Source organism: Sycon ciliatum, chromosome 1 (genome assembly GCF_964019385.1).
Source record: "Sycon ciliatum chromosome 1, ocSycCili1.1, whole genome shotgun sequence".
Classification (NCBI taxonomy): Eukaryota; Metazoa; Porifera; class Calcarea; order Leucosolenida; family Sycettidae; genus Sycon; species Sycon ciliatum.
Window position 1 is genome coordinate 45201944 of NC_088643.1, and position 26500 is coordinate 45228443.

General features: G+C 47.5%; 2 protein-coding genes across 3 annotated transcripts in view; one reads left to right on the forward strand and one right to left on the reverse strand.

The window, feature by feature from the left end:
* The window catches only part of LOC135828283 (uncharacterized), a 24146-nt gene extending 12329 nt beyond the window's left edge, over positions 1–11817 (forward strand). Inside the window, exons 10-11 of the mRNA XM_065340737.1 lie at positions 9268–9374; positions 10067–11817. Of these exons, the coding sequence (XP_065196809.1) occupies positions 9268–9374; positions 10067–11450 (1491 nt within the window). The 3' untranslated portion in view covers positions 11451–11817. The remainder of the gene's footprint in view (positions 1–9267; positions 9375–10066) is intronic.
* The window catches only part of LOC135828266 (uncharacterized), a 75005-nt gene continuing 60287 nt past the window's right edge, over positions 11783–26500 (reverse strand). For both annotated transcript variants that reach the window (XM_065340725.1, XM_065340719.1), the window contains 5 exons: positions 14192–14339; positions 13819–13890; positions 13369–13497; positions 12778–12944; positions 11783–12288 (listed from right to left, as the gene is read on the reverse strand). In XM_065340725.1, coding sequence (XP_065196797.1) covers positions 12127–12288; positions 12778–12944; positions 13369–13497; positions 13819–13890; positions 14192–14339 — 678 coding nt within the window. In that variant the 3' untranslated portion in view covers positions 11783–12126. The remainder of the gene's footprint in view (positions 12289–12777; positions 12945–13368; positions 13498–13818; positions 13891–14191; positions 14340–26500) is intronic.

Genomic DNA, 26500 nt, shown 5'->3' on the forward strand with positions numbered 1-26500 from the left:
TGTGAATATAGCTCTGGTGGAAGTTGTGAATATAGCTCTGGTGGAAGTTGTGAATATAGCTCTGGTGGAAGTTGTGAATATAGCTCTGGTGGAAGTTGTGAATATAGCTCTGGTGGAAGTTGTGAATATAGCTCTGGTGGAAGTTGTGAATATAGCTCTGGTGGAAGTTGTGAATATAGCTCTGGTGGAAGTTGTGAATATAGCTCTGGTGGAAGTTGTGAATATAGCTCTGGTGGAAGTTGTGAATATAGCTCTGGTGGAAGTTGTGAATATAGCTCTGGTGGAAGTTGTGAATATAGCTCTGGTGGAAGTTGTGAATATAGCTCTGGTGGAAGTTGTGAATATAGCTCTGGTGGAAGTTGTGAATATAGCTCTGGTGGAAGTTGTGAATATAGCTCTGGTGGAAGTTGTGAATATAGCTCTGGTGGAAGTTGTGAATATAGCTCTGGTGGAAGTTGTGAATATAGCTCTGGTGGAAGTTGTGAATATAGCTCTGGTGGAAGTTGTGAATATAGCTCTGGTGGAAGTTGTGAATATAGCTCTGGTGGAAGTTGTGAATATAGCTCTGGTGGAAGTTGTGAATATAGCTCTGGTGGAAGTTGTGAATATAGCTCTGGTGGAAGTTGTGAATATAGCTCTGGTGGAAGTTGTGAATATAGCTCTGGTGGAAGTTGTGAATATAGCTCTGGTGGAAGTTGTGAATATAGCTCTGGTGGAAGTTGTGAATATAGCTCTGGTGGAAGTTGTGAATATAGCTCTGGTGGAAGTTGTGAATATAGCTCTGGTGGAAGTTGTGAATATAGCTCTGGTGGAAGTTGTGAATATAGCTCTGGTGGAAGTTGTGAATATAGCTCTGGTGGAAGTTGTGAATATAGCTCTGGTGGAAGTTGTGAATATAGCTCTGGTGGAAGTTGTGAATATAGCTCTGGTGGAAGTTGTGAATATAGCTCTGGTGGAAGTTGTGAATATAGCTCTGGTGGAAGTTGTGAATATAGCTCTGGTGGAAGTTGTGAATATAGCTCTGGTGGAAGTTGTGAATATAGCTCTGGTGGAAGTTGTGAATATAGCTCTGGTGGAAGTTGTGAATATAGCTCTGGTGGAAGTTGTGAATATAGCTCTGGTGGAAGTTGTGAATATAGCTCTGGTGGAAGTTGTGAATATAGCTCTGGTGGAAGTTGTGAATATAGCTCTGGTGGAAGTTGTGAATATAGCTCTGGTGGAAGTTGTGAATATAGCTCTGGTGGAAGTTGTGAATAACGCTCTGGTGGAAGTTGTGAATATAGCTCTGGTGGAAGTTGTGAATATAGCTCTGGTGGAAGTTGTGAATATAGCTCTGGTGGAAGTTGTGAATATAGCTCTGGTGGAAGTTGTGAATATAGCTCTGGTGGAAGTTGTGAATATAGCTCTGGTGGAAGTTGTGAATATAGCTCTGGTGGAAGTTGTGAATATAGCTCTGGTGGAAGTTGTGAATATAGCTCTGGTGGAAGTTGTGAATATAGCTCTGGTGGAAGTTGTGAATATAGCTCTGGTGGAAGTTGTGAATATAGCTCTGGTGGAAGTTGTGAATATAGCTCTGGTGGAAGTTGTGAATATAGCTCTGGTGGAAGTTGTGAATATAGCTCTGGTGGAAGTTGTGAATATAGCTCTGGTGGAAGTTGTGAATATAGCTCTGGTGGAAGTTGTGAATATAGCTCTGGTGGAAGTTGTGAATATAGCTCTGGTGGAAGTTGTGAATATAGCTCTGGTGGAAGTTGTGAATATAGCTCTGGTGGAAGTTGTGAATATAGCTCTGGTGGAAGTTGTGAATATAGCTCTGGTGGAAGTTGTGAATATAGCTCTGGTGGAAGTTGTGAATATAGCTCTGGTGGAAGTTGTGAATATAGCTCTGGTGGAAGTTGTGAATATAGCTCTGGTGGAAGTTGTGAATATAGCTCTGGTGGAAGTTGTGAATATAGCTCTGGTGGAAGTTGTGAATATAGCTCTGGTGGAAGTTGTGAATATAGCTCTGGTGGAAGTTGTGAATATAGCTCTGGTGGAAGTTGTGAATATAGCTCTGGTGGAAGTTGTGAATATAGCTCTGGTGGAAGTTGTGAATATAGCTCTGGTGGAAGTTGTGAATATAGCTCTGGTGGAAGTTGTGAATATAGCTCTGGTGGAAGTTGTGAATATAGCTCTGGTGGAAGTTGTGAATATAGCTCTGGTGGAAGTTGTGAATATAGCTCTGGTGGAAGTTGTGAATATAGCTCTGGTGGAAGTTGTGAATATAGCTCTGGTGGAAGTTGTGAATATAGCTCTGGTGGAAGTTGTGAATATAGCTCTGGTGGAAGTTGTGAATATAGCTCTGGTGGAAGTTGTGAATATAGCTCTGGTGGAAGTTGTGAATATAGCTCTGGTGGAAGTTGTGAATATAGCTCTGGTGGAAGTTGTGAATATAGCTCTGGTGGAAGTTGTGAATATAGCTCTGGTGGAAGTTGTGAATATAGCTCTGGTGGAAGTTGTGAATATAGCTCTGGTGGAAGTTGTGAATATAGCTCTGGTGGAAGTTGTGAATATAGCTCTGGTGGAAGTTGTGAATATAGCTCTGGTGGAAGTTGTGAATATAGCTCTGGTGGAAGTTGTGAATATAGCTCTGGTGGAAGTTGTGAATATAGCTCTGGTGGAAGTTGTGAATATAGCTCTGGTGGAAGTTGTGAATATAGCTCTGGTGGAAGTTGTGAATATAGCTCTGGTGGAAGTTGTGAATATAGCTCTGGTGGAAGTTGTGAATATAGCTCTGGTGGAAGTTGTGAATATAGCTCTGGTGGAAGTTGTGAATATAGCTCTGGTGGAAGTTGTGAATATAGCTCTGGTGGAAGTTGTGAATATAGCTCTGGTGGAAGTTGTGAATATAGCTCTGGTGGAAGTTGTGAATATAGCTCTGGTGGAAGTTGTGAATATAGCTCTGGTGGAAGTTGTGAATATAGCTCTGGTGGAAGTTGTGAATATAGCTCTGGTGGAAGTTGTGAATATAGCTCTGGTGGAAGTTGTGAATATAGCTCTGGTGGAAGTTGTGAATATAGCTCTGGTGGAAGTTGTGAATATAGCTCTGGTGGAAGTTGTGAATATAGCTCTGGTGGAAGTTGTGAATATAGCTCTGGTGGAAGTTGTGAATATAGCTCTGGTGGAAGTTGTGAATATAGCTCTGGTGGAAGTTGTGAATATAGCTCTGGTGGAAGTTGTGAATATAGCTCTGGTGGAAGTTGTGAATATAGCTCTGGTGGAAGTTGTGAATATAGCTCTGGTGGAAGTTGTGAATATAGCTCTGGTGGAAGTTGTGAATATAGCTCTGGTGGAAGTTGTGAATATAGCTCTGGTGGAAGTTGTGAATATAGCTCTGGTGGAAGTTGTGAATATAGCTCTGGTGGAAGTTGTGAATATAGCTCTGGTGGAAGTTGTGAATATAGCTCTGGTGGAAGTTGTGAATATAGCTCTGGTGGAAGTTGTGAATATAGCTCTGGTGGAAGTTGTGAATATAGCTCTGGTGGAAGTTGTGAATATAGCTCTGGTGGAAGTTGTGAATATAGCTCTGGTGGAAGTTGTGAATATAGCTCTGGTGGAAGTTGTGAATATAGCTCTGGTGGAAGTTGTGAATATAGCTCTGGTGGAAGTTGTGAATATAGCTCTGGTGGAAGTTGTGAATATAGCTCTGGTGGAAGTTGTGAATATAGCTCTGGTGGAAGTTGTGAATATAGCTCTGGTGGAAGTTGTGAATATAGCTCTGGTGGAAGTTGTGAATATAGCTCTGGTGGAAGTTGTGAATATAGCTCTGGTGGAAGTTGTGAATATAGCTCTGGTGGAAGTTGTGAATATAGCTCTGGTGGAAGTTGTGAATATAGCTCTGGTGGAAGTTGTGAATATAGCTCTGGTGGAAGTTGTGAATATAGCTCTGGTGGAAGTTGTGAATATAGCTCTGGTGGAAGTTGTGAATATAGCTCTGGTGGAAGTTGTGAATATAGCTCTGGTGGAAGTTGTGAATATAGCTCTGGTGGAAGTTGTGAATATAGCTCTGGTGGAAGTTGTGAATATAGCTCTGGTGGAAGTTGTGAATATAGCTCTGGTGGAAGTTGTGAATATAGCTCTGGTGGAAGTTGTGAATATAGCTCTGGTGGAAGTTGTGAATATAGCTCTGGTGGAAGTTGTGAATATAGCTCTGGTGGAAGTTGTGAATATAGCTCTGGTGGAAGTTGTGAATATAGCTCTGGTGGAAGTTGTGAATATAGCTCTGGTGGAAGTTGTGAATATAGCTCTGGTGGAAGTTGTGAATATAGCTCTGGTGGAAGTTGTGAATATAGCTCTGGTGGAAGTTGTGAATATAGCTCTGGTGGAAGTTGTGAATATAGCTCTGGTGGAAGTTGTGAATATAGCTCTGGTGGAAGTTGTGAATATAGCTCTGGTGGAAGTTGTGAATATAGCTCTGGTGGAAGTTGTGAATATAGCTCTGGTGGAAGTTGTGAATATAGCTCTGGTGGAAGTTGTGAATATAGCTCTGGTGGAAGTTGTGAATATAGCTCTGGTGGAAGTTGTGAATATAGCTCTGGTGGAAGTTGTGAATATAGCTCTGGTGGAAGTTGTGAATATAGCTCTGGTGGAAGTTGTGAATATAGCTCTGGTGGAAGTTGTGAATATAGCTCTGGTGGAAGTTGTGAATATAGCTCTGGTGGAAGTTGTGAATATAGCTCTGGTGGAAGTTGTGAATATAGCTCTGGTGGAAGTTGTGAATATAGCTCTGGTGGAAGTTGTGAATATAGCTCTGGTGGAAGTTGTGAATATAGCTCTGGTGGAAGTTGTGAATATAGCTCTGGTGGAAGTTGTGAATATAGCTCTGGTGGAAGTTGTGAATATAGCTCTGGTGGAAGTTGTGAATATAGCTCTGGTGGAAGTTGTGAATATAGCTCTGGTGGAAGTTGTGAATATAGCTCTGGTGGAAGTTGTGAATATAGCTCTGGTGGAAGTTGTGAATATAGCTCTGGTGGAAGTTGTGAATATAGCTCTGGTGGAAGTTGTGAATATAGCTCTGGTGGAAGTTGTGAATATAGCTCTGGTGGAAGTTGTGAATATAGCTCTGGTGGAAGTTGTGAATATAGCTCTGGTGGAAGTTGTGAATATAGCTCTGGTGGAAGTTGTGAATATAGCTCTGGTGGAAGTTGTGAATATAGCTCTGGTGGAAGTTGTGAATATAGCTCTGGTGGAAGTTGTGAATATAGCTCTGGTGGAAGTTGTGAATATAGCTCTGGTGGAAGTTGTGAATATAGCTCTGGTGGAAGTTGTGAATATAGCTCTGGTGGAAGTTGTGAATATAGCTCTGGTGGAAGTTGTGAATATAGCTCTGGTGGAAGTTGTGAATATAGCTCTGGTGGAAGTTGTGAATATAGCTCTGGTGGAAGTTGTGAATATAGCTCTGGTGGAAGTTGTGAATATAGCTCTGGTGGAAGTTGTGAATATAGCTCTGGTGGAAGTTGTGAATATAGCTCTGGTGGAAGTTGTGAATATAGCTCTGGTGGAAGTTGTGAATATAGCTCTGGTGGAAGTTGTGAATATAGCTCTGGTGGAAGTTGTGAATATAGCTCTGGTGGAAGTTGTGAATATAGCTCTGGTGGAAGTTGTGAATATAGCTCTGGTGGAAGTTGTGAATATAGCTCTGGTGGAAGTTGTGAATATAGCTCTGGTGGAAGTTGTGAATATAGCTCTGGTGGAAGTTGTGAATATAGCTCTGGTGGAAGTTGTGAATATAGCTCTGGTGGAAGTTGTGAATATAGCTCTGGTGGAAGTTGTGAATATAGCTCTGGTGGAAGTTGTGAATATAGCTCTGGTGGAAGTTGTGAATATAGCTCTGGTGGAAGTTGTGAATATAGCTCTGGTGGAAGTTGTGAATATAGCTCTGGTGGAAGTTGTGAATATAGCTCTGGTGGAAGTTGTGAATATAGCTCTGGTGGAAGTTGTGAATATAGCTCTGGTGGAAGTTGTGAATATAGCTCTGGTGGAAGTTGTGAATATAGCTCTGGTGGAAGTTGTGAATATAGCTCTGGTGGAAGTTGTGAATATAGCTCTGGTGGAAGTTGTGAATATAGCTCTGGTGGAAGTTGTGAATATAGCTCTGGTGGAAGTTGTGAATATAGCTCTGGTGGAAGTTGTGAATATAGCTCTGGTGGAAGTTGTGAATATAGCTCTGGTGGAAGTTGTGAATATAGCTCTGGTGGAAGTTGTGAATATAGCTCTGGTGGAAGTTGTGAATATAGCTCTGGTGGAAGTTGTGAATATAGCTCTGGTGGAAGTTGTGAATATAGCTCTGGTGGAAGTTGTGAATATAGCTCTGGTGGAAGTTGTGAATATAGCTCTGGTGGAAGTTGTGAATATAGCTCTGGTGGAAGTTGTGAATATAGCTCTGGTGGAAGTTGTGAATATAGCTCTGGTGGAAGTTGTGAATATAGCTCTGGTGGAAGTTGTGAATATAGCTCTGGTGGAAGTTGTGAATATAGCTCTGGTGGAAGTTGTGAATATAGCTCTGGTGGAAGTTGTGAATATAGCTCTGGTGGAAGTTGTGAATATAGCTCTGGTGGAAGTTGTGAATATAGCTCTGGTGGAAGTTGTGAATATAGCTCTGGTGGAAGTTGTGAATATAGCTCTGGTGGAAGTTGTGAATATAGCTCTGGTGGAAGTTGTGAATATAGCTCTGGTGGAAGTTGTGAATATAGCTCTGGTGGAAGTTGTGAATATAGCTCTGGTGGAAGTTGTGAATATAGCTCTGGTGGAAGTTGTGAATATAGCTCTGGTGGAAGTTGTGAATATAGCTCTGGTGGAAGTTGTGAATATAGCTCTGGTGGAAGTTGTGAATATAGCTCTGGTGGAAGTTGTGAATATAGCTCTGGTGGAAGTTGTGAATATAGCTCTGGTGGAAGTTGTGAATATAGCTCTGGTGGAAGTTGTGAATATAGCTCTGGTGGAAGTTGTGAATATAGCTCTGGTGGAAGTTGTGAATATAGCTCTGGTGGAAGTTGTGAATATAGCTCTGGTGGAAGTTGTGAATATAGCTCTGGTGGAAGTTGTGAATATAGCTCTGGTGGAAGTTGTGAATATAGCTCTGGTGGAAGTTGTGAATATAGCTCTGGTGGAAGTTGTGAATATAGCTCTGGTGGAAGTTGTGAATATAGCTCTGGTGGAAGTTGTGAATATAGCTCTGGTGGAAGTTGTGAATATAGCTCTGGTGGAAGTTGTGAATATAGCTCTGGTGGAAGTTGTGAATATAGCTCTGGTGGAAGTTGTGAATATAGCTCTGGTGGAAGTTGTGAATATAGCTCTGGTGGAAGTTGTGAATATAGCTCTGGTGGAAGTTGTGAATATAGCTCTGGTGGAAGTTGTGAATATAGCTCTGGTGGAAGTTGTGAATATAGCTCTGGTGGAAGTTGTGAATATAGCTCTGGTGGAAGTTGTGAATATAGCTCTGGTGGAAGTTGTGAATATAGCTCTGGTGGAAGTTGTGAATATAGCTCTGGTGGAAGTTGTGAATATAGCTCTGGTGGAAGTTGTGAATATAGCTCTGGTGGAAGTTGTGAATATAGCTCTGGTGGAAGTTGTGAATATAGCTCTGGTGGAAGTTGTGAATATAGCTCTGGTGGAAGTTGTGAATATAGCTCTGGTGGAAGTTGTGAATATAGCTCTGGTGGAAGTTGTGAATATAGCTCTGGTGGAAGTTGTGAATATAGCTCTGGTGGAAGTTGTGAATATAGCTCTGGTGGAAGTTGTGAATATAGCTCTGGTGGAAGTTGTGAATATAGCTCTGGTGGAAGTTGTGAATATAGCTCTGGTGGAAGTTGTGAATATAGCTCTGGTGGAAGTTGTGAATATAGCTCTGGTGGAAGTTGTGAATATAGCTCTGGTGGAAGTTGTGAATATAGCTCTGGTGGAAGTTGTGAATATAGCTCTGGTGGAAGTTGTGAATATAGCTCTGGTGGAAGTTGTGAATATAGCTCTGGTGGAAGTTGTGAATATAGCTCTGGTGGAAGTTGTGAATATAGCTCTGGTGGAAGTTGTGAATATAGCTCTGGTGGAAGTTGTGAATATAGCTCTGGTGGAAGTTGTGAATATAGCTCTGGTGGAAGTTGTGAATATAGCTCTGGTGGAAGTTGTGAATATAGCTCTGGTGGAAGTTGTGAATATAGCTCTGGTGGAAGTTGTGAATATAGCTCTGGTGGAAGTTGTGAATATAGCTCTGGTGGAAGTTGTGAATATAGCTCTGGTGGAAGTTGTGAATATAGCTCTGGTGGAAGTTGTGAATATAGCTCTGGTGGAAGTTGTGAATATAGCTCTGGTGGAAGTTGTGAATATAGCTCTGGTGGAAGTTGTGAATATAGCTCTGGTGGAAGTTGTGAATATAGCTCTGGTGGAAGTTGTGAATATAGCTCTGGTGGAAGTTGTGAATATAGCTCTGGTGGAAGTTGTGAATATAGCTCTGGTGGAAGTTGTGAATATAGCTCTGGTGGAAGTTGTGAATATAGCTCTGGTGGAAGTTGTGAATATAGCTCTGGTGGAAGTTGTGAATATAGCTCTGGTGGAAGTTGTGAATATAGCTCTGGTGGAAGTTGTATAACGCTCTGGTGGAAGTTGTGAATATAGCTCTGGTGGAAGTTGTGAATATAGCTCTGGTGGAAGTTGTGAATAACGCTCTGGTGGAAGTTGTGAATATAGCTCTGGTGGAAGTTGTGAATATAGCTCTGGTGGAAGTTGTGAATATAGCTCTGGTGGAAGTTGTGAATATAGCTCTGGTGGAAGTTGTGAATAACGCTCTGGTGGAAGTTGTGAATAACGCTCTGGTGGAAGTTGTGAATATAGCTCTGGTGGAAGTTGTGAATATAGCTCTGGTGGAAGTTGTGAATATAGCTCTGGTGGAAGTTGTGAATATAGCTCTGGTGGAAGTTGTGAATATAGCTCTGGTGGAAGTTGTGAATATAGCTCTGGTGGAAGTTGTCGGTATTTGAAGACTACCACAGTGGCATGGTCGGCTGGGAGTTCACATTTCCCTAAATCAGTCACTGTAGTACTGTATGTACGGTACCATGGTTACCATGGTTACCATGATTATGTGCACTGCCACGTGTAGGTCCATGTGCGACTCGAGCCCGTGACAAGGTGCAGTTTTGTTGTATGGGCTGATTTCGAATTTTTAATTATAATGTGTAACAGGCATTCATAATCAGTGTTGATAAAACATGTTGTGTTGTTTTCTGAATCCAGGTTCCTCCTTGTGTTCACCATGATATTCTGCTGGCAATACGCTCCAAGGCGCCAACACTTCTTGATGCTCTTCTGCAGCGACGTCTGGGAAAGTCACCACAGCCCAGGTACGGAATGGTTTAGAATTCACAAACCATGGCATGATGATTGCTGGCTTTTGTTGCTTGTTGGTTTCTTCGTTTAATTTTGGAGAAAGCACTCGTGACTATCTTCTTGAGTGCACCGGAATCTCTCTTGCAGTTTGATTTGCATTGTGTGTTCATCTTTCTGCTGAGCCGCACTGCAATGAAAGTGTCACAACTTGCAACACTCCATTACTTGTAACATGCACTGTGCTCAGTCTGCACTACACTTGCTCAGTCCAGTGAAATGCAACCACTCGCTCAATAACTGCATCACTGCTCCCAGTAGCATCATGAATGTGTGAACTAAGCTGGACTGTGAAGTGAAGAGTTGCTTGACCCGGGGTGTGGAAAATGCACGGCTGGCCGGGGTTGCTTGACCCGGGGTACGGAAAGTGTACGGCTGGTCGCCGGTTTTACCTTCCCAGCACTCTCGAGTAGTACTAGGGGTGTGAATCTACTGTGCAGTCATTCTATTTCAGTATAATTATCTCTATGTTGCGTGCATGTGTGTGTGTGTGTGTGTGTGTGTGTGTGTTTCTGTGTGTGTGTGTGTGTGTGTTTCTGTGTGTGTGTGTGTGTGTGTATGTGTGTGTGGGTGTGTGTGTGTGCATGTGTGTGTGTGTGTGTGTGTGCATGTGTGTGCATGTATGTGTGTATGTCTGTCGGACACCCAGTGTACAGCGGACTGCCAAGACATCGACCTCGTCATCATCCGACCTGCCGGGATCACCTGTTACGTACGGTGGTAGTAGTGGCGCTGGCACTACTGCTCCTGGTGCGGGTGCTGCCAGTCCTGCCAACGGCATTGGTGTCTCTTCCCAACACAGCAGGTCCTCGTTGCAATCAGAAGCCCGCACGGTGGACACTAGCAATTTTATACCCCACCCTCTAGTCACCCCTACTCGGTCGGTTGAGTCGACGGCAAGCGAGCGGCGTCAATCACAGCGTGCACCAATAAAGATGGTGAGCGGAGATGACTTTGCAGAACTGAACCCGGAGAATGGTGAGCTTGTCCCTAGTTTTGCATTGCCCGGTTCACCGTTGTCTTCCAGTGTACTGTCAGCCACCAGTCCTCTGGAGATACTCACCATTACCGTGCACGATATCGCCGATCGAACACCGCCGGAGTTCAAGCGACGCTTGCCTGGGGCAGATGGACGCTCCAAGAGTGTGGACTATTGGTCAAGCTCACTGATGGCTCCTCCGGATGATGCCGTGTTCGGTAATTGGCAGAATCGCTGGCCATCGGGCGAGGATGTGCGCTCCCTCAGGTCTCAAACCAGTGGCACTGACAAAAAGTCTGACACCGCCAAGCCCGACAAGAACAATCGTTCCAAGTCGACACTGCGAGACGAGGCCATATCCCGCGATGATCTGAGTCCCATGTCTGGTGAGCTAACGCCGTTAGCGGGCACATCTCAATCATCCTTTGCTTGTCATGCAGTTGTTAGCACACCGCTGGCCAACGACCAGCACTTGCCAAGCTTTGACCCTAGCAAAGCCAACCCAGCCCCCACCAGTCCACCACCACCGTCAAGTCGTACAAAGGAGCTCTACGCAGCACCTGGCCTTGCAGCGAATGGTAACGGCGGTGACATCACACCCGTCAACGCATTGGGACCGCCTCAACATCGGCGATTTTCTCTGAAAAACCGACACAAGCCGCTGGACCGGCGTTACACAGAGCCACCGTCCTCCTTCCAGCGACAGCTCAGTAGCGACGATGCACCTTCATCGGGTCGCAAGGGACGTCGCTTTCAGCAGCTGCGCCACTACTTTGAGAACTTTACTCTGGGCTCTGGTACGCAGCCCGTTGATGATTTCTCGCCGGGCGATATGCCTGCATCTCCTGGAGACACTGCTCCGCCGCCTCGGCAGAATGGATTTGATGAGGATGCCACTGAAACTGAGCAGCAGCAGCAGCAACAGCACCAAGACAGTAACAGTGGTGTGCATGTTAGTGATGGTGTTACGAATGGCAATTCCCACCGGCCCTCCACCACAACAGGACAATTCTGGGAAAGGTTCAAGTCTGAGAATCCGGAAACACTAGTTTGAGAAAGCTCGAGTATATTTATATCTGGGTGAGGCCTTTACACTCTGTTGGACTTGCTACCTTCTCTATTTCTGTTTCAGCCTTATTGGATTGGATTGGTTGGTTTTATCCTCTCACAACTCTCTCCAAGGCCGCCATATTTTTCACCCATGTCATTTATTTCGCTGATGTCATCATTGACCGAGAGCTACTGCCGGCATACCCATTTCTTTATTCAGATATCTCTCCAGCCCATTTTCAATGTGAGCTTTCTATGTTGTCTCCTATGTTGTCTCCTAGCACTCTATGTGTACACATGTTCACACGTCAAGTTTTGATGCAACAAGAGGAGGGAGACGGTGAACAAGCGAACTACTGATTTTATTACTATCATTATCTGAATAAGAGATTAACCGTCGGTAGTGATGCTATATCAACAGGGAACTAAAAAAGTAGCAAACAATCAAGGCTCCCCCACTGGACCAAGAAGGCTGGGTAATTTGGGAGGTAACACTGGTGACAATACGATAATGCTATTTTAGAGCGCGGTGGAGATGGTATTATATATTTCTTGACAAGACAAAAATCATTCCGTTTTTACTTAGTTTGAACTCTGTCGTTACACTTGGCGTTTTGCGAAGTAACTTATAAAATACATTGATGGAAGCAGCAGTAGCAACAAAGCAGCATTTCAAGGCTTCATAATGGCTGCAGGTTGGTTTGGAATAGTGTTGAAGTGACACGTCGCAGACCCTCAAGTGACGCTGTCCAGTAAGTGTTCCACTTCTCCAGGTTGACTACTGCTGTATGAGACTCTGCTTCCGCACTTGACAATAACGAGATGGCTAGAGCCACCATCCTCTATTGGACAGATAGGCACAAGACAATGCGATTTTCAGTTTCACTCACAGAGCAACTATTCAGTTTCACGGGGCAGAGGAAAACACAGGAAATACACATTGACAATGCACCTCCCATACATCAAATCAAGATATTCCTTATCCATTTCACAATGTAACTGAGAGCGGACAGTTTGGCAATGTTAGATCACTGCCTCAAGCTAATGAACGTTAGCAGTGATAAACCTTCAATTTGCCTGCATCAGTATGTTCCACCTGCATTGATGTGCCTTTGCTACATAACAAGTATACAGTCAACTTTGCGTATAACGACACTCGGCGGGGCATCAGAAAAGTGTCCTTATACCTGAAGTCTCATTGTATGTATTACAGTTAGATGGGACTTTGCTCTGGGCATTGATATTCTGTCGTTATTCGCGAATTTTTGTTGTTGCTATATTCGCAGTCGTTATTAGCGAAGTTGACTAATTAATTATGATGGTCTGCCTACCTTGCCCAGCCAATCTCGCATTATGGTTGTCATCTTCTGCACGTCGTTGTAGTGCTTGGGTAGCGTAGGGCGCTGCCTCTGCTGCTGAGATGGCCGGCGACGAACGTCTGCACGTGTGTTGCTGCGTGTTGTAGAGCGGCTGGGTCCAGTAGCGGCGGATTGAGTAGCTAGTACCGGTGTTATGTTGTCAAGGATGAGAACAAGACGCGGCGGGAATCCAATCCATGCACAGAAAGAAATATCTCAAGAATCATTTCTTTTCTATCCCGGATCTACCTTCCTACATTCTCAACCCGTCGCCACCATGCGCTCTTATATAGCCGAACCAATGCACGAAGCGTAAACACACCAGCACAGCAAGGACACTTTCCTTGACAGATTATTGTTACGCCTCTAGACAGCTGTTTCGCTCCTTCGAGCTCATCAGTAGAGGATGATAATGATGATAACGGAGTGAAAGGAATCTACCCGTAAACCCAATACCGAGTGCCCATCCCAGTGCCTATCCGGCAAGGAAAACATCAATAATTATTATTATTGGTTTAGCAAGCTATGTTTACAAGCAATTCTGAAACACAAGTTCAAGGATACAGGCAGTAGTTGCTTGCTCGTCAAACAGGGCTGGGAATAGTGATTTGAACAGGTCGTCGGCAACGCAGTGCGGCCATTGTCCAGGCTCAAAGTACTCTTCTTGATCAGCACTTCCATTAGCATCGGCCGCTGAGAGGAAGTGAGGGCAGCAGAATAGGGCACACCGTTCTGAATTCGTGCACTTGCAGTAAAGCATTCACTGATCAATTCTGATAGTCAGAACAGCAGGTATTACCAAGTATTTCGATCACCATAAACTATAATAGGTAGCGCGGAACTTACTTGAAATAGCACATGGGAAATTAGGGGAGGGAGGGGATGAATGGGAGCCTTCTTCACTTTGTTTGTAACGCTACTTCTTTTGCCCATAAAAGAGCTCTCCACTGATGTGTCTCATCCAGAATCAGTGCCAGATGGGGACAGACAGACATGATCAGACCAACGCCATACCTGTTTTCTTCAGCCACGGTTTCTCGGAGTGCAGAAGAACTTCACCAAGATCCAGGGCTTGTTCCTGAGGCTCTGGAGCAAAACGAAATTATCGTCAACAGAAATCAGTGCCGACAGGATTGAACTGCAGATAGAATCCCCAGATCTGAGCATGTGTGGGCGCACATGGGTACTTTCGGGAACTCGTCGCCAGGCGGGAAGGGATCATTATTGGCATGAAAGGATTTTGAAACAAGTGAGGCTGAAGCCTGGGAACTCTAATTGCCATTTTATGTCGACCACTGGCCCAAACCCCTTCCCATCCTCTCCAGAAATGGGAAATTGGTGGTATGAAGCAGTAGTAGGCAGCAGCACACCGCGTCAGCATACATACTTTCCACGCTGAAGTGGCTCTCATCCATCTTGACGATGAGATCTGGCAGATCAGATAGCAGGATCACATCTTCATAACGCGCCATGATCCTCTCAAACAAGTCCTTCATTGATGAGAAGTATGCCATACACATTGTGCAGAGCTGAGCCTGGCCAATTGCAAGGGTGACAGAAATGTAGATAACATTGTGCTAGTCATATAAGACACACACACACACACACACACACACACACACACACACACACACACACACACACATATACAGACGCGTGTAGGTATGCACACACTTGCCTAGATACACATGTCATGCATGGCGCATGGACTGAGTGCAGAACACACACAGCATAGGTCACAGCCGTGCACCCATCACATGACTGCCACACATGTACATAAAGTACATACAGTATCAACTAACATCCCTGCTCGTCGAATACTAGTCCTGTAGTTTGAACACATTTGAGCCGTCAGATGCGAAAACCGACCTTATGGAAAAACAGCTGAGCTGAGTAAAACGCACTCAAAGTCAGCTGACTGTGCACGTGGCGTGCGCACTGACATTCTGAGAATCTGATGATGGTGACGGAGCTGAGAGTTCCGATGAAGACATTTCTGCTGACGTCGTCATGGAGGAAAGTGACAAGGAGATGGACGAAAACCCTCACTATCTCGACATCGAGGTCGACATCGACGGGTTAGTTGATGGGGCAGCGATTCACCAAACGGATGAACCAGCAGCTGCACCCATAGCAGCAGTGGCAGCAGCGCCAGCAACAGTGGCTGTTGCGCTGCCTGCACCAGTTGCGCAGTGTGGATGCATTAAAAATTGCCTCCTCAAATTCGAACTCGGGGATATTGATGCTCATCGGCTCAACACACAAGAGCTACTTCCTCCGCGTCATCGAAATTGTCGCAGTTTGACTATTGATATAAAACGGGGAATATACTCACCAGCACTCGTACCAGAGGCAAGGAATCGGACCTAGGCAATAGTCATCAGTATAGGGTGACGGCAAAGTTCTATTTTCTGTTATTGGAAGCTGGAATTTTTGAACTAGACGCAATTTCTTCGCTGATGTCGCTTCGATGGTAATTTCGACTCGCTGAGATCAGTCAGGCGTTGCAGCCTGCACATTTCTCGTGCTTATGGCCATTTACTCAAGCCTCATCACTGTTTTACCTTAGCTGGGGTGAGAATGACTTCGTGGAACAAGTGGCAGCGCTTGGAGAAACATCGAGGGGTCAGCAAACTAAATGCCTGCAACAGCGATAAAATTTGTCGCTCTGACTGAGACACTCAGTACATGATTGTACCTACAAGAGCCGTGTAGACTCTACACGTAGTGCTAGTGATGCAAGCGCAGGTGTCGTACCAGGGTATACCAGTGAGATGCTGAAAAAGAGGGCGCGCTGGACGTGATCTGGTGATAGTACACTTACCTGCATGAGCTGTGACCACACAGCTAAAATAAATAGGCATGCCACGGCTAAAAAAAAGTTCATTTCAAGATCGAGGTGATTCCGCCGACGGTAATCAACCGACCTCGCAACGATCGTGTAATCTTATTAGGCTTCGTTGGTGGTGAAGTAGAAATCACCAAGAGCTAGCAGACGACAAGCATAGCAGCTCTTGTCCTGTGGAGAAAGTCAAAGCGTTCGAGATGAGGCGCGACCAACTTTCAACCTTCCTTGAAATATTTCGGAACGATATTTTTGCGTCCATTGACATCAGCGACGACGAGGACTTCATCTCTGCATGAAAACTCTCAGTCCAACTGTCCTGGAACGTTACTCTAGTCTTCAGACTATCACACTGTGTAATATGTTTTGAATGGCTTAGCTTACGGAGCTGTCAGTAACAAGTGACAAGTCACTAGTCAAACTGCGACAATTTCGATGACGCGGAGGAAGTAGAAAATTCAGTACGAGAACCAATGACAGGGCCGGAGGAAGGAGTTGGGGAGTGGTCCGGCCAACCTTTGAGGCGGGTCCGGGGGAAGCCTCCCCCGGGAGAAATATGTGAGCGGTCACGTGCTCATGCGTACACCAGTCGCCTGGTCACCGTGCCTGCAAAGTACAATTTTCACATCAAGATTCAACTCAAAGGTTCAAAGCAGGGCGTCGTAAGAGGCTTTACGACTCCCTGGTTCAAAGGTTCAGCTCGAGTGACATAAACGGCCTCAAACAGGCTGCAAATGAGCACGTGACCGCTTATTCAACCGTGTTCGATTGGGTATAAGGGCCGAATGCTGCATTGCAGCCTTTTCGGACCAAAACCAGTCGACTCAACGGTCAAAAGACTACAACATATGGGCCAATCGCGGTCATCCGCGCTTTTATAAGAACGAAACGGCGTTTTTAGTGACTTTTTCCATACAAATCCCTATCTAGTAGGGCGCAGTCACCCAGTTTCAGTGGAAGTGCGCGAGTTCGATTGGGAATAAAGGAGGAAGGGAGCGTCTCAGCTTCCTCGGACCAAGACCATTCGACTCAGCACCCCGAAGACTACAACTGGTGAAAATTTGACTTTAGGGTATACTTCCCCTTTAAGCAAGGCCTTTGATTGAGTTGTGCACCAGGAACTTATCTTTACTTTGCACAGCTTAGGCATTCATAGTTCTGCCCTGAAATGGTTCGCTTCCTACCTGAACGGCCGGTACCAGCGTGTATGTATAGCCTCTGGAACATCATCTCTTCTCCCTGTAACCCGAGGGGTTCCGCAGGGAACAATCTTGGGTCCCACTCTTTTTAACCTATATGTGCGACTCTTACCTGACCTGGCTGCAGGGAGCGGTGCAAAGCTCCTCATGTTTGCCGATGACAAGACTTCGTACGTTTCCTCACGAGATCCAATAGTATGCGCCGATGTTGTGTCCTCGGCTCTCGCTAAGCTACACAATGAACTAAGATCACTGGGCATGAGCGTAAATGTTGACAAAACCGTGGTCATGAGGATCTTGCCGAAGAATGCTCCTGACGTCCAAAGACCCGTTCTTGTTAAGCTGGGCGGCACTACCTGTTACAGACCCTTGCACATGAATTCACAATTATTGTATTTGCTCGTTCGAATCTATTTGTATTTTGTCTCTCTCACCTTTCACTATTCCTGAGTTGATCACGTACCTGCGTGCTCCACTCTGCTGCAGTTAGAGGCAGCTACTCTACATGCAGTCGAGTCGATTCTATTGTGTATCTGCATGTCTCCTTGACGATATCTGTCCAGCTCTAAATAATTAGAATTAAATTCCTTCACTCTTCTCTCTCTCGCTTCTTCTCTTCAATTTATTTATTTTCGCTTCTCTCAGTTATTTTTGTTTTGTTTGTACTTTGTACGCTATCGCTCTATCTGCATGACGCGATGCAGTTTATGTATGTCGTCACACCTTGGGGCGCCGTGCCTGCACCTTTGGGGCGCAGTGCACCGGATGTGCAGTGACCTCTACGATGTACGCCAGAGCTAGGCATCTTTTTGGCTGCATGTTTCCTTTTGCGCGGCCAGCTTTTCTGCTTGAGGCTACATGTATGCGTGTCACGCTTTGCTTTTCAGAACTCTTTGAGATTCAGTTTTATTCCACTTTGTAAAGAACAAGTAATGGTTCGAAGGAAATCTTGTCTACCATGGCCACAGGGCCGCAACATGGTCCTTCAAGCCGGATGAGCAGTTCTAAAGAAATATACAGTCTTCAGATTACAGAAACACAGCAATGTTGCTGCGAAATCGTAGAGGTAAGGGCGAAACGGATATGGCCGATGTCGCCGAGCAGGCTGCTGAGCTGGAGTTGCCAGCATCCCCTGCCTCACTCGCCTCATCGATGAGATCGTCCTCCTCCGTTAAACGGCAAAAAGCGGAGGCCAATTTGGAGATGGCACGACGTTTGATGGCAATTGAGGAGGCGGATGCGCAAGAACGACTGGACAGGCAGAGGCGTTTGCTTGAATTGGAGTTGGAGGCGCGCCATGCCCAAATCGAAAACACCTCGTCCTCTCGTTCGCGACGATCGTCTCGTCCTGCATCCAGTGCGCCGACTCAGCATTTGAGGCCGTTGTTGGCATCGTCGACTACCCGATCAGCAGCGTCGTTGATCAGCTCTGGCCAGGAGAATAAAGTAGAAGTAAGCTCATCTCAGCCCCGATTAGAAACAGTGTGTAAACTTCCGGGAAAGTCCGCCTTGACCGCTACTAGGCATTGGGTAGAGACCCAGAAACCCGGCACTGCACACGCCACACTTGCGGCAGGGACAACAGCAACAAAGCCAGCTCAGGAGAGTCCTGAGGCTGGAGGCCTGCACCCAGCGCAAGCAGCAAACGGCATGCAGAAGTTTCTGATCCGACAGACGGTTGGTCGTGACTTGCCGGCATTCTCTGGCGACTCGGAGGAGTGGCCCATATTCGCCTCGACCTACCAGAGGACGTCAGACGAGTGTGGGTTTTCGCCATCGGAAAATGTAATTCGGCTGCAACGTTGCCTAAAAGGCCCAGCCAAGGCTGCCGTCGGAGCGATGCTCACCGTGCCGGAGAACCTGCCGACGGTACTCCAAGTCCTCGAAAGCCGGTTTGGTCGACCGGATGCTGTGATTGCTGCCATGATCGGGAAAGCCAAGGCCATTGGACAGGTCAAGCCAGGAGACTTTGATAGTCTTATCAACCTGTCCACTGCTGTGACGACGCTAGTTACTACCATGGAGCACCTTCGAAGTGAAGGTCACATGTATAACCCTCAGCTACGTCAAGAGCTTGTTGGTAGGTTGCCAACATCCCTGCGACTGCAGTGGGGAGAAGTACTTGTGCGTCAGGGTAGCCATGACATCAGCTTGCGAGTGTTTTCTTTGTGGCTGGCGGACAAGGCTGAAGCAGCTGTGCGCGTCGTGGATCTGCCGGGTACCCGAACCGACAAGACGCAGCGGGTGTACAGTCACCAGGAAGTCTCGACAGTATACAGCACAGCAGCAGCGACGGCACCAGCAAGTGCAACCAGTAAAACTCAGTCAGCCTGCCTTTGCTGCAAACAAGTGCAGCATGCCCTCAGTAAGTGTTCAACATTCACGAAGCTTGGCCAGAAAGCCCGTTTTGAGCTGGTAAAACGTCATCGTCTTTGCTTTTCTTGCCTGGCCAGTGGACACGCTACCAGGGAGTGTGGCAGCAGGAAGCAGTGCAGTGAGCCTGACTGCAAGTACTACCATCATGTGCTCCTGCACAAGGGCAAGGCCGCAGAGAAGCCAGTCGACACTTGTGGGCACACTGGTATTCCTGGTACAACCCGAGTGTTGCTGAGAGTGTTGCCAGTGACGGTTAGTGGCCCAAAGGGCTGTGTGGAGACACTTGCTCTGCTGGACGAAGCCTCAACTGTCACGCTAATGGACAAGGCCTTAGCGGATGACATAGGTGCTGTTGGACAGTCGGATCCCCTACATATGGCATGGACGAATTCGACGACACACACGGACAACTCGTCATGCAGAGTCTCTGTATTGGTCAATGGCAGCGATGGCACCCAGCATCAAATGGATGATGTGAGAACAGCCAAGGACCTCAAGTTGCATTCACAGTCAATAGATGGCAGAGGGCTGGCGAGTCGATGGCCTCATTTAGATGACTCCAGAGTGGCGTCATACCCAGCAGTACAACCGAGGATGCTCATTGGGCAAGACAACGGACACCTCACAGTGGCACGTGAAGTCGTCGAAGGCCCGCCAAATGCACCTATGCTGACGAGAACCCTTCTTGGTTGGGTCGTGCACGGTCGCATTGGATCTCGGACTCACCAAGATCAACTCGAACCAGAGGCGATCTACCACATCTGGCAGCCTGAATCGGATTTGCACCAACTAGTGAAAGAGTCATTCACCATTGAGAACTTTGGCGTTGTACCGTCTGCTTCTGCTGGCAAACCAAAGGCCATGATCCGTGCTGAACGTATCCTGAACGACACCACGGTTCGCGTTGGTGACCGGTATGAGACAGGCCTCCTCTGGAAGTCAGATCAGCCCAAGCTTCCGTCCAGCCAAGACATGGCTTTCAACCGCCTAATGGGCATAGAAAGAAAGATGGCTAAGTCTCCAGAATTCGCAGCAGCGTATGCCCAGAAGATTGATGAGTACGTTCAGAAAGGCTACGCTCGTAAGCTAACACCAGCAGAGGCTGCCGAGCAAACCGCACATACCTGGTACTTACCACATTTCGCTGTGTTCAATCCGAACAAGCCCGGGAAGCTGCGTTTCGTATTTGACGCGGCCGCCAAAGCTAGAGGGATGTCGCTAAATGACGCACTGCTCCCAGGCCCAGATTTGCTGAACCAGCTCGTGGGTGTCCTGATGAAGTTCCGCCAACGTGCTATTGCCTTTGCAGCTGACATCAAAGAGATGTTTCATCAAGTTCGGATACGCCTAGAAGACCAGCCAGCTCAGCGCTTCTTGTGGCGACAACCTGGTGAGACTGGCCCGCCTGACACGTACGTCATGGAAGTCATGATCTTTGGCGCAGTGTCATCGCCATGCTCCGCGCAGTTCACGATGCGGCGCAATGCTGAGGAGCACCGCGAAGAATTCGCTGCTGTAGCCGCAGCATGTGAGGAGAACTACTACATGGACGACTACCTAGACAGCGTCGACACTACCGACCAGGCGGTACAGTGTGTAGCCGATACAATTGAGATCCAGCAGCGAGGCGGGTTTACGATCCGCAACTGGATTAGCAACTGTAGCGAAGTGATGATGAGTGTACCAGCTGATATGAGAGCAGCTGGAGTCGTTGACCTCAGCTCACAACTGCCTGTGGAGCGCATGCTGGGTCTTCGGTGGGACCCGAACAGTGACGAGTTCCTGTTTCAACTCAACGTGACACGCCGAGAGCAGCTGTCTGCCGCGCATCCCACCAAGCGATCCCTACTCAGCATCGTCATGTCAGTTTTCGACCCGCTAGGCTTCCTGGCTGCGTTTGTCATTGCCGCACGGATACTCCTCCAGGACATCTGGTTGAGCGGCATCGGTTGGGATGATGAGATTCCACCCGAGCTGCTATCGCGCTGGCAGATTTGGTGTGGACAGCTGCTGGAGATCAGCAAGTTCAGAATCTCACGTGCGTACTCCTGTTTCACGTCGTCCGCTACTGACTTGTCTCTACATGTGTTCTGCGATGCCAGCAGTAAAGCGTTTGCGGCAGTGGCGTACCTGAGAGTGGAGCACGCAGATGACGTCGAGTGCAGCTTGGTTGCCGCCAAGACTAGAGTAGCCCCGCTGAAACCAACATCCATTCCACGTCTGGAGCTCCAAGCTGCAGTGCTTGGCTGTCGACTCGCCCAGATGTTAGCTCAAGAGCATGGGCTTAAGTGGCACAGCACCTGTTTCTGGTCAGACTCCAGAACTGTTCTCCAATGGATCAAGTCAGATGCGCGACAGTTCAAGCCGTTTGTCGCTCACCGAGTAGCTGAGATCTGCGACGCCAGTGAGGCCAGCAGTTGGCACTGGGTACCAACACTGCTAAATGTTGCAGATGATGCATCTCGTGGTATCTCCATGCACGAGCTGAGCTGCGGCCGATGGAAGTCTGGTCCGGAATTTCTAATGCAGTCACGGGAAGCGTGGCCAGCTGCACCCGCAACGTCGGATGAGTGCATCGACACGACCGAAGTGAAGAAGGAGTTTGTTGCGGCGACAACATCCCTGCCAAGGCCCCAGCAAATTGCCGAAGCGCTGCCTGACGTCAACCGATTCTCGTCATGGAAACGTCTCATCTGCACAACCGCGTATGTTGCCAGGTTCATCGCAAACACACGGGCCAGAGTTCGCGGCCAAACTGTCGGATCAACTGCAGCCATCTCAGCCAAGGAAATGGATGCGGCCGAGCAGCTCTGGATGCAATCTGTGCAGGCAGAGTGTTTTGCCGAAGAAGTGGCTTTGTTGAGCGATGGCCAGCCTGTCAGCACCAGCAGTCGTCTACGACAGCTAGCACCAGCCATTGATGAGGACGGGATCCTGCGGGTTCAGGGTCGCCTCACACATGCGACGGAAATGGCGTACAGTGCGAAACATCCGGCTATCCTGTGTCCGAAGCATAGGTACACACAGCTCCTAGTCCATGAATACCATCTGCGTTCTGGCCATCATGGACACGAGAGGACATTGAATGAGCTTCGCCAGCAGTACTGGGTGACGACAGGTCGAGCAGCTGTGAAGCGAGCATGGTCTGAGTGTCAATACTGCAAGAACCAACGAGCCAATCCCAAGCCACCTGTAATGGGAAATCTACCTGTCCAGCGCTTGACCCCGTTCCTGCGACCATTCACGTTCACCGGGCTGGACTATTTCGGGCCGTTGCACATCAAGATCGGGAGGCGCCGCGAACTACGCTACGGTGCGTTGTTCACATGTCTGAGTACCCGCGCTGTACATTTGGAAGTGGCTCACTCTCTGAACACTGATAGTGCCATCATGGCAATCAGGCGAATGTGCGCCCGGCGAGGTTGCCCCCAAGAAATCCACTCGGATAATGGAACCAATTTCCGAGGAGCTGACAGGGAGCTGAAGGCGGCATTGGAAGATTTCCGCCAAGACCGACTAGCCGCTGAGTGTTCCAGTAAGGGCATCTCATGGCACTTCAACCCGCCACTTGCTCCCCACATGGGTGGAAGCTGGGAGCGCCTCGTCAGAGCAGTGAAGATCGCTATGAAATCCGTCATGAAGGAGCGTGTCGTGACAGAAGAAGTACTAGCCACAGTCTTCGCTGAAGCCGAGCAACTCGTGAATAGTCGGCCGCTGACTCACGTCTCAGTAGATCCTGATGATGAAGAGTCCCTCACACCCAACCACTTCCTCATTGGGTCCAGTAGTGCAACTAGTCGGCCAGGCGTGTTTGTAGATGCTGATTTGAGCCTGAGGAAGCACTGGCGGATTGCACAGAAGATCACCGACGAATTCTGGAAGAGGTGGATCTTGGAATACCGGCCAGAACTCACCAGGCGGAGGAAGTGGCAGGACGGCACACCGTCACTGGCTGTAGGTGATGTCGTGGTGATCGTCGACAGCAACCAGCCACGAGGGCAGTGGCCTCGGGGCCGACTAGAGGCTGTACACCCGGGCAGTGATGGCGTTGTGCGGGTGGCAGATGTGCGCACCAAGTCTGGACTGTACCGGCGCCCAGTCGTTAAGCTTGCCAAGCTGGACGTGCTGCGCTAACTTTGTTTGTGACTTGTAACAGGTCATCGGTTCCCTGTTACCAGGGGGGAGAATGTTACAGACCCTTGCACATGAATTCACAATTATTGTATTTGCTCGTTCGAATTTATTTGTATTTTGTCTCTCTCACCTTTCACTATTCCTGAGTTGATCACGTACCTGCGTGCTCCACTCTGCTGCAGTTAGAGGCAGCTACTCTACATGCAGTCGAGTCGATTCTATTGTGTATCTGCATGTCTCCTTGACGATATCTGTCCAGCTCTAAATAATTAGAATTAAATTCCTTCACTCTTCTCTCTCTCGCTTCTTCTCTTCAATTTATTTATTTTCGCTTCTCTCAGTTATTTTTGTTTTGTTTGTACTTTGTACGCTATCGCTCTATCTGCATGACGCGATGCAGTTTATGTATGTCGTCACTCCTTGGGGCGCCGTGCCTGCACCTTTGGGGCGCAGTGCACCGGATGTGCAGTGACCTCTACGATGTACGCCAGAGCTAGGCATCTTTTTGGCTGCATGTTTCCTTTTGCGCGGCCAGCTTTTCTGCTTGAGGCTACATGTATGCGTGTCACGCTTTGCTTTTCAGAACTCTTTGAGATTCAGTTTTATTCCACTTTGTAAAGAACAAGTAATGGTTCGAAGGAAATCTTGTCTACCATGGCCACAGGGCCGCAACACTACCTTAAGGGAAGTACGTGTAATTCGCTGCCTTGGTATCCTTATCGGTAACAAGCTCTCATTTGTTCCACACATAGATCACCTCACCAGCAAGGTGTCACGCAAGATAGGCGCGTTGCGACGCACCTTCCGCCAAATGGCAGCATTTGCCCGTCGCCAGTACCTGCTTAGTGTGATTCAGCCCGACTTTGAGTATTGTTTCCCTGTTTACGCATCTCACCTATCAGCACAGTCCAGGGAGAGATTGTTTACCTTGTTCCTTAGAGCTGTACAAGTTACCTGCAGTGCCTCATATCATGCTGCTGTACCACCCCTTCTTGCTTCTCTTCAAATAAAACACCTTGAATATCGATACATTTATCAATTTCTTACGTTAACGTTTATTTGTCATATTGTTCAGCCTGCATCATGCTTACGCAGTCTTTTCCCTTTGCCCACCTCTAAGCGGTCAACTCGTGGAACTATAACAATTTGTCAATTTGCTTGTATAAATCCATGGTAGGGTACAATTCCTTTTCCTCCAGAGCATCCCTTATGTGGAATGCCCTCCCTGCTCACTTGAAAGGAAGTGAGGACATTAGATCATTTTCTACAGAACTTTTGCACGCTCTAAATGACGACAAATTGACTATATCCCTATATCCCCTCCTTTTTGAAAATGTATTTCACCAATAAAATAAGGCTTGGAATTTTTTAAACATGAATATCGACGGACTTGCCCCTTCTGTTCATGCATTGCCCTGCTCTAGTAATGGTTCATGAATCCGCCCAGTCCACATTCCTTCTCCGTTTCTCTCTAGTAATGGTTCATGAATCCGCCCAGTCCACATTCCTTCTCCGTTTCTCTCCGTTTTTCTTTCCTTTCAGTTGCATCTTCCTCTCTGCTCTGTTTTATTTAGTGTTGAAACGAGCGTATCTATAACAAACGAGCGATCAGTTCCACTAACGAGCAAGCTATCGAGCGAGCTAACGAGTTTCACTGATGTGTGTGACTGAAAACTCTCCTCCCGGACTCCACAGCAACACAACCGGATAGGACGGGAATATTATAATTATTAGGACTGAACAAACATGAAACGGGAAGTACAAAAAGGAAAAGACTACATACCAGCCGCCATCAAAATCGGGCTCAACACAACAACAGGCACTACATCATTGCGCAACAACTTTGGAGCATGCGCATGCTTGGCCAAGTCCTGTTACCATGGGACCACTCTATCACACTCCTCCGCCTGGTAACAGGGAAATTGTATCACCAAAGTGAACGGGCAAAGAAACATTCCAAGGGGACAAAAGTGGAAAGAAGGGACACAAAATGCGGGAAAGAAGACAACGGTCTCGCAGATGGACCATACACACGGATATACATAAAAGATGGCAAACAGCAAGTGAAGGGCAACCATACCGGAACCGAATAGAAAAGAGAATACCCACGCAACCAGAATAGATGCGGCACGAGCAGCCACAAAGCATATGGTGCAATGTACCGTCACACGAAAAAGTCCAGAATGACACATGCAGCACATGGAAGAGGAAACGGAGACTAACGAGCGAGCGGCATTGGACAAAACAGATTTTGCACCAAAACTAGAGACACACACACAGTGGTAATAGGACTCTACAAGGCATGTCATATGGATGCGGGAAAGGCCAGAATAACCAGCAAGAAACTGCAGTAAATGAACACAACGGTGTGAGTTACGTACGGAACCGACCAGGGACCTGCAGACTGGAACGGTCGCGCAAACCATAGCCATGGACGGGCGTGTCAGGCATGGCATCATGTACGGGGGGCGTCTGCAACACGAGCTGGACAACGGGGTCCCGGTCGTCAGCCTCCACTGCCGCCGGCGCGTCGGCAGGGCCATGCGCATCAGGAGCCTGTGGATCTCTCTTGAGCAAATCCACGTTCACCAGCTTGGAGCGACCATCAGCTGTGGCAATACGGACTGTCGACGGGGAGATGATGCGGATTACGTGCCATCCAGATTCGAAGGGGGTGAGAATCTTCGAATGCCGCTCCGGACGCCGAAGAAGGACGGCAGTGTCAACGGGGTATGGACACTCGGGCACGGGAGCATCGAGGAAGTCAAGCCGTGCTAGCTCAACTTCGAGGTGATCGCGCAGGCGGGCAGACTTCCGCTGCAACTTGTCCACCCAGGCGCTGTCGGACAGTTCAGTGGAATCTTGTTCGATGAGAAGACGGTGAGGCTGCCAGCCGTGCATGGCTTCCATCGGGCTAATCTTCGTAGCGGTGTGCGGGCGAGAACGGTAGTGGAACAACAGAAGCTCGAGGGCAGTCTCCCAGTCGTCATCATCCTCGAGCGTCTTGCGGATGATCGTCAACAGCGTCCGGTTGAAACGTTCCACAGAACCTTGTGACTGGGGATGTCGAACAGCGCCCCGCTGGACCGTGACGCCAAAGGACTTGAACAGGGCTGACACAATGGCATTGACGAACTCAGTG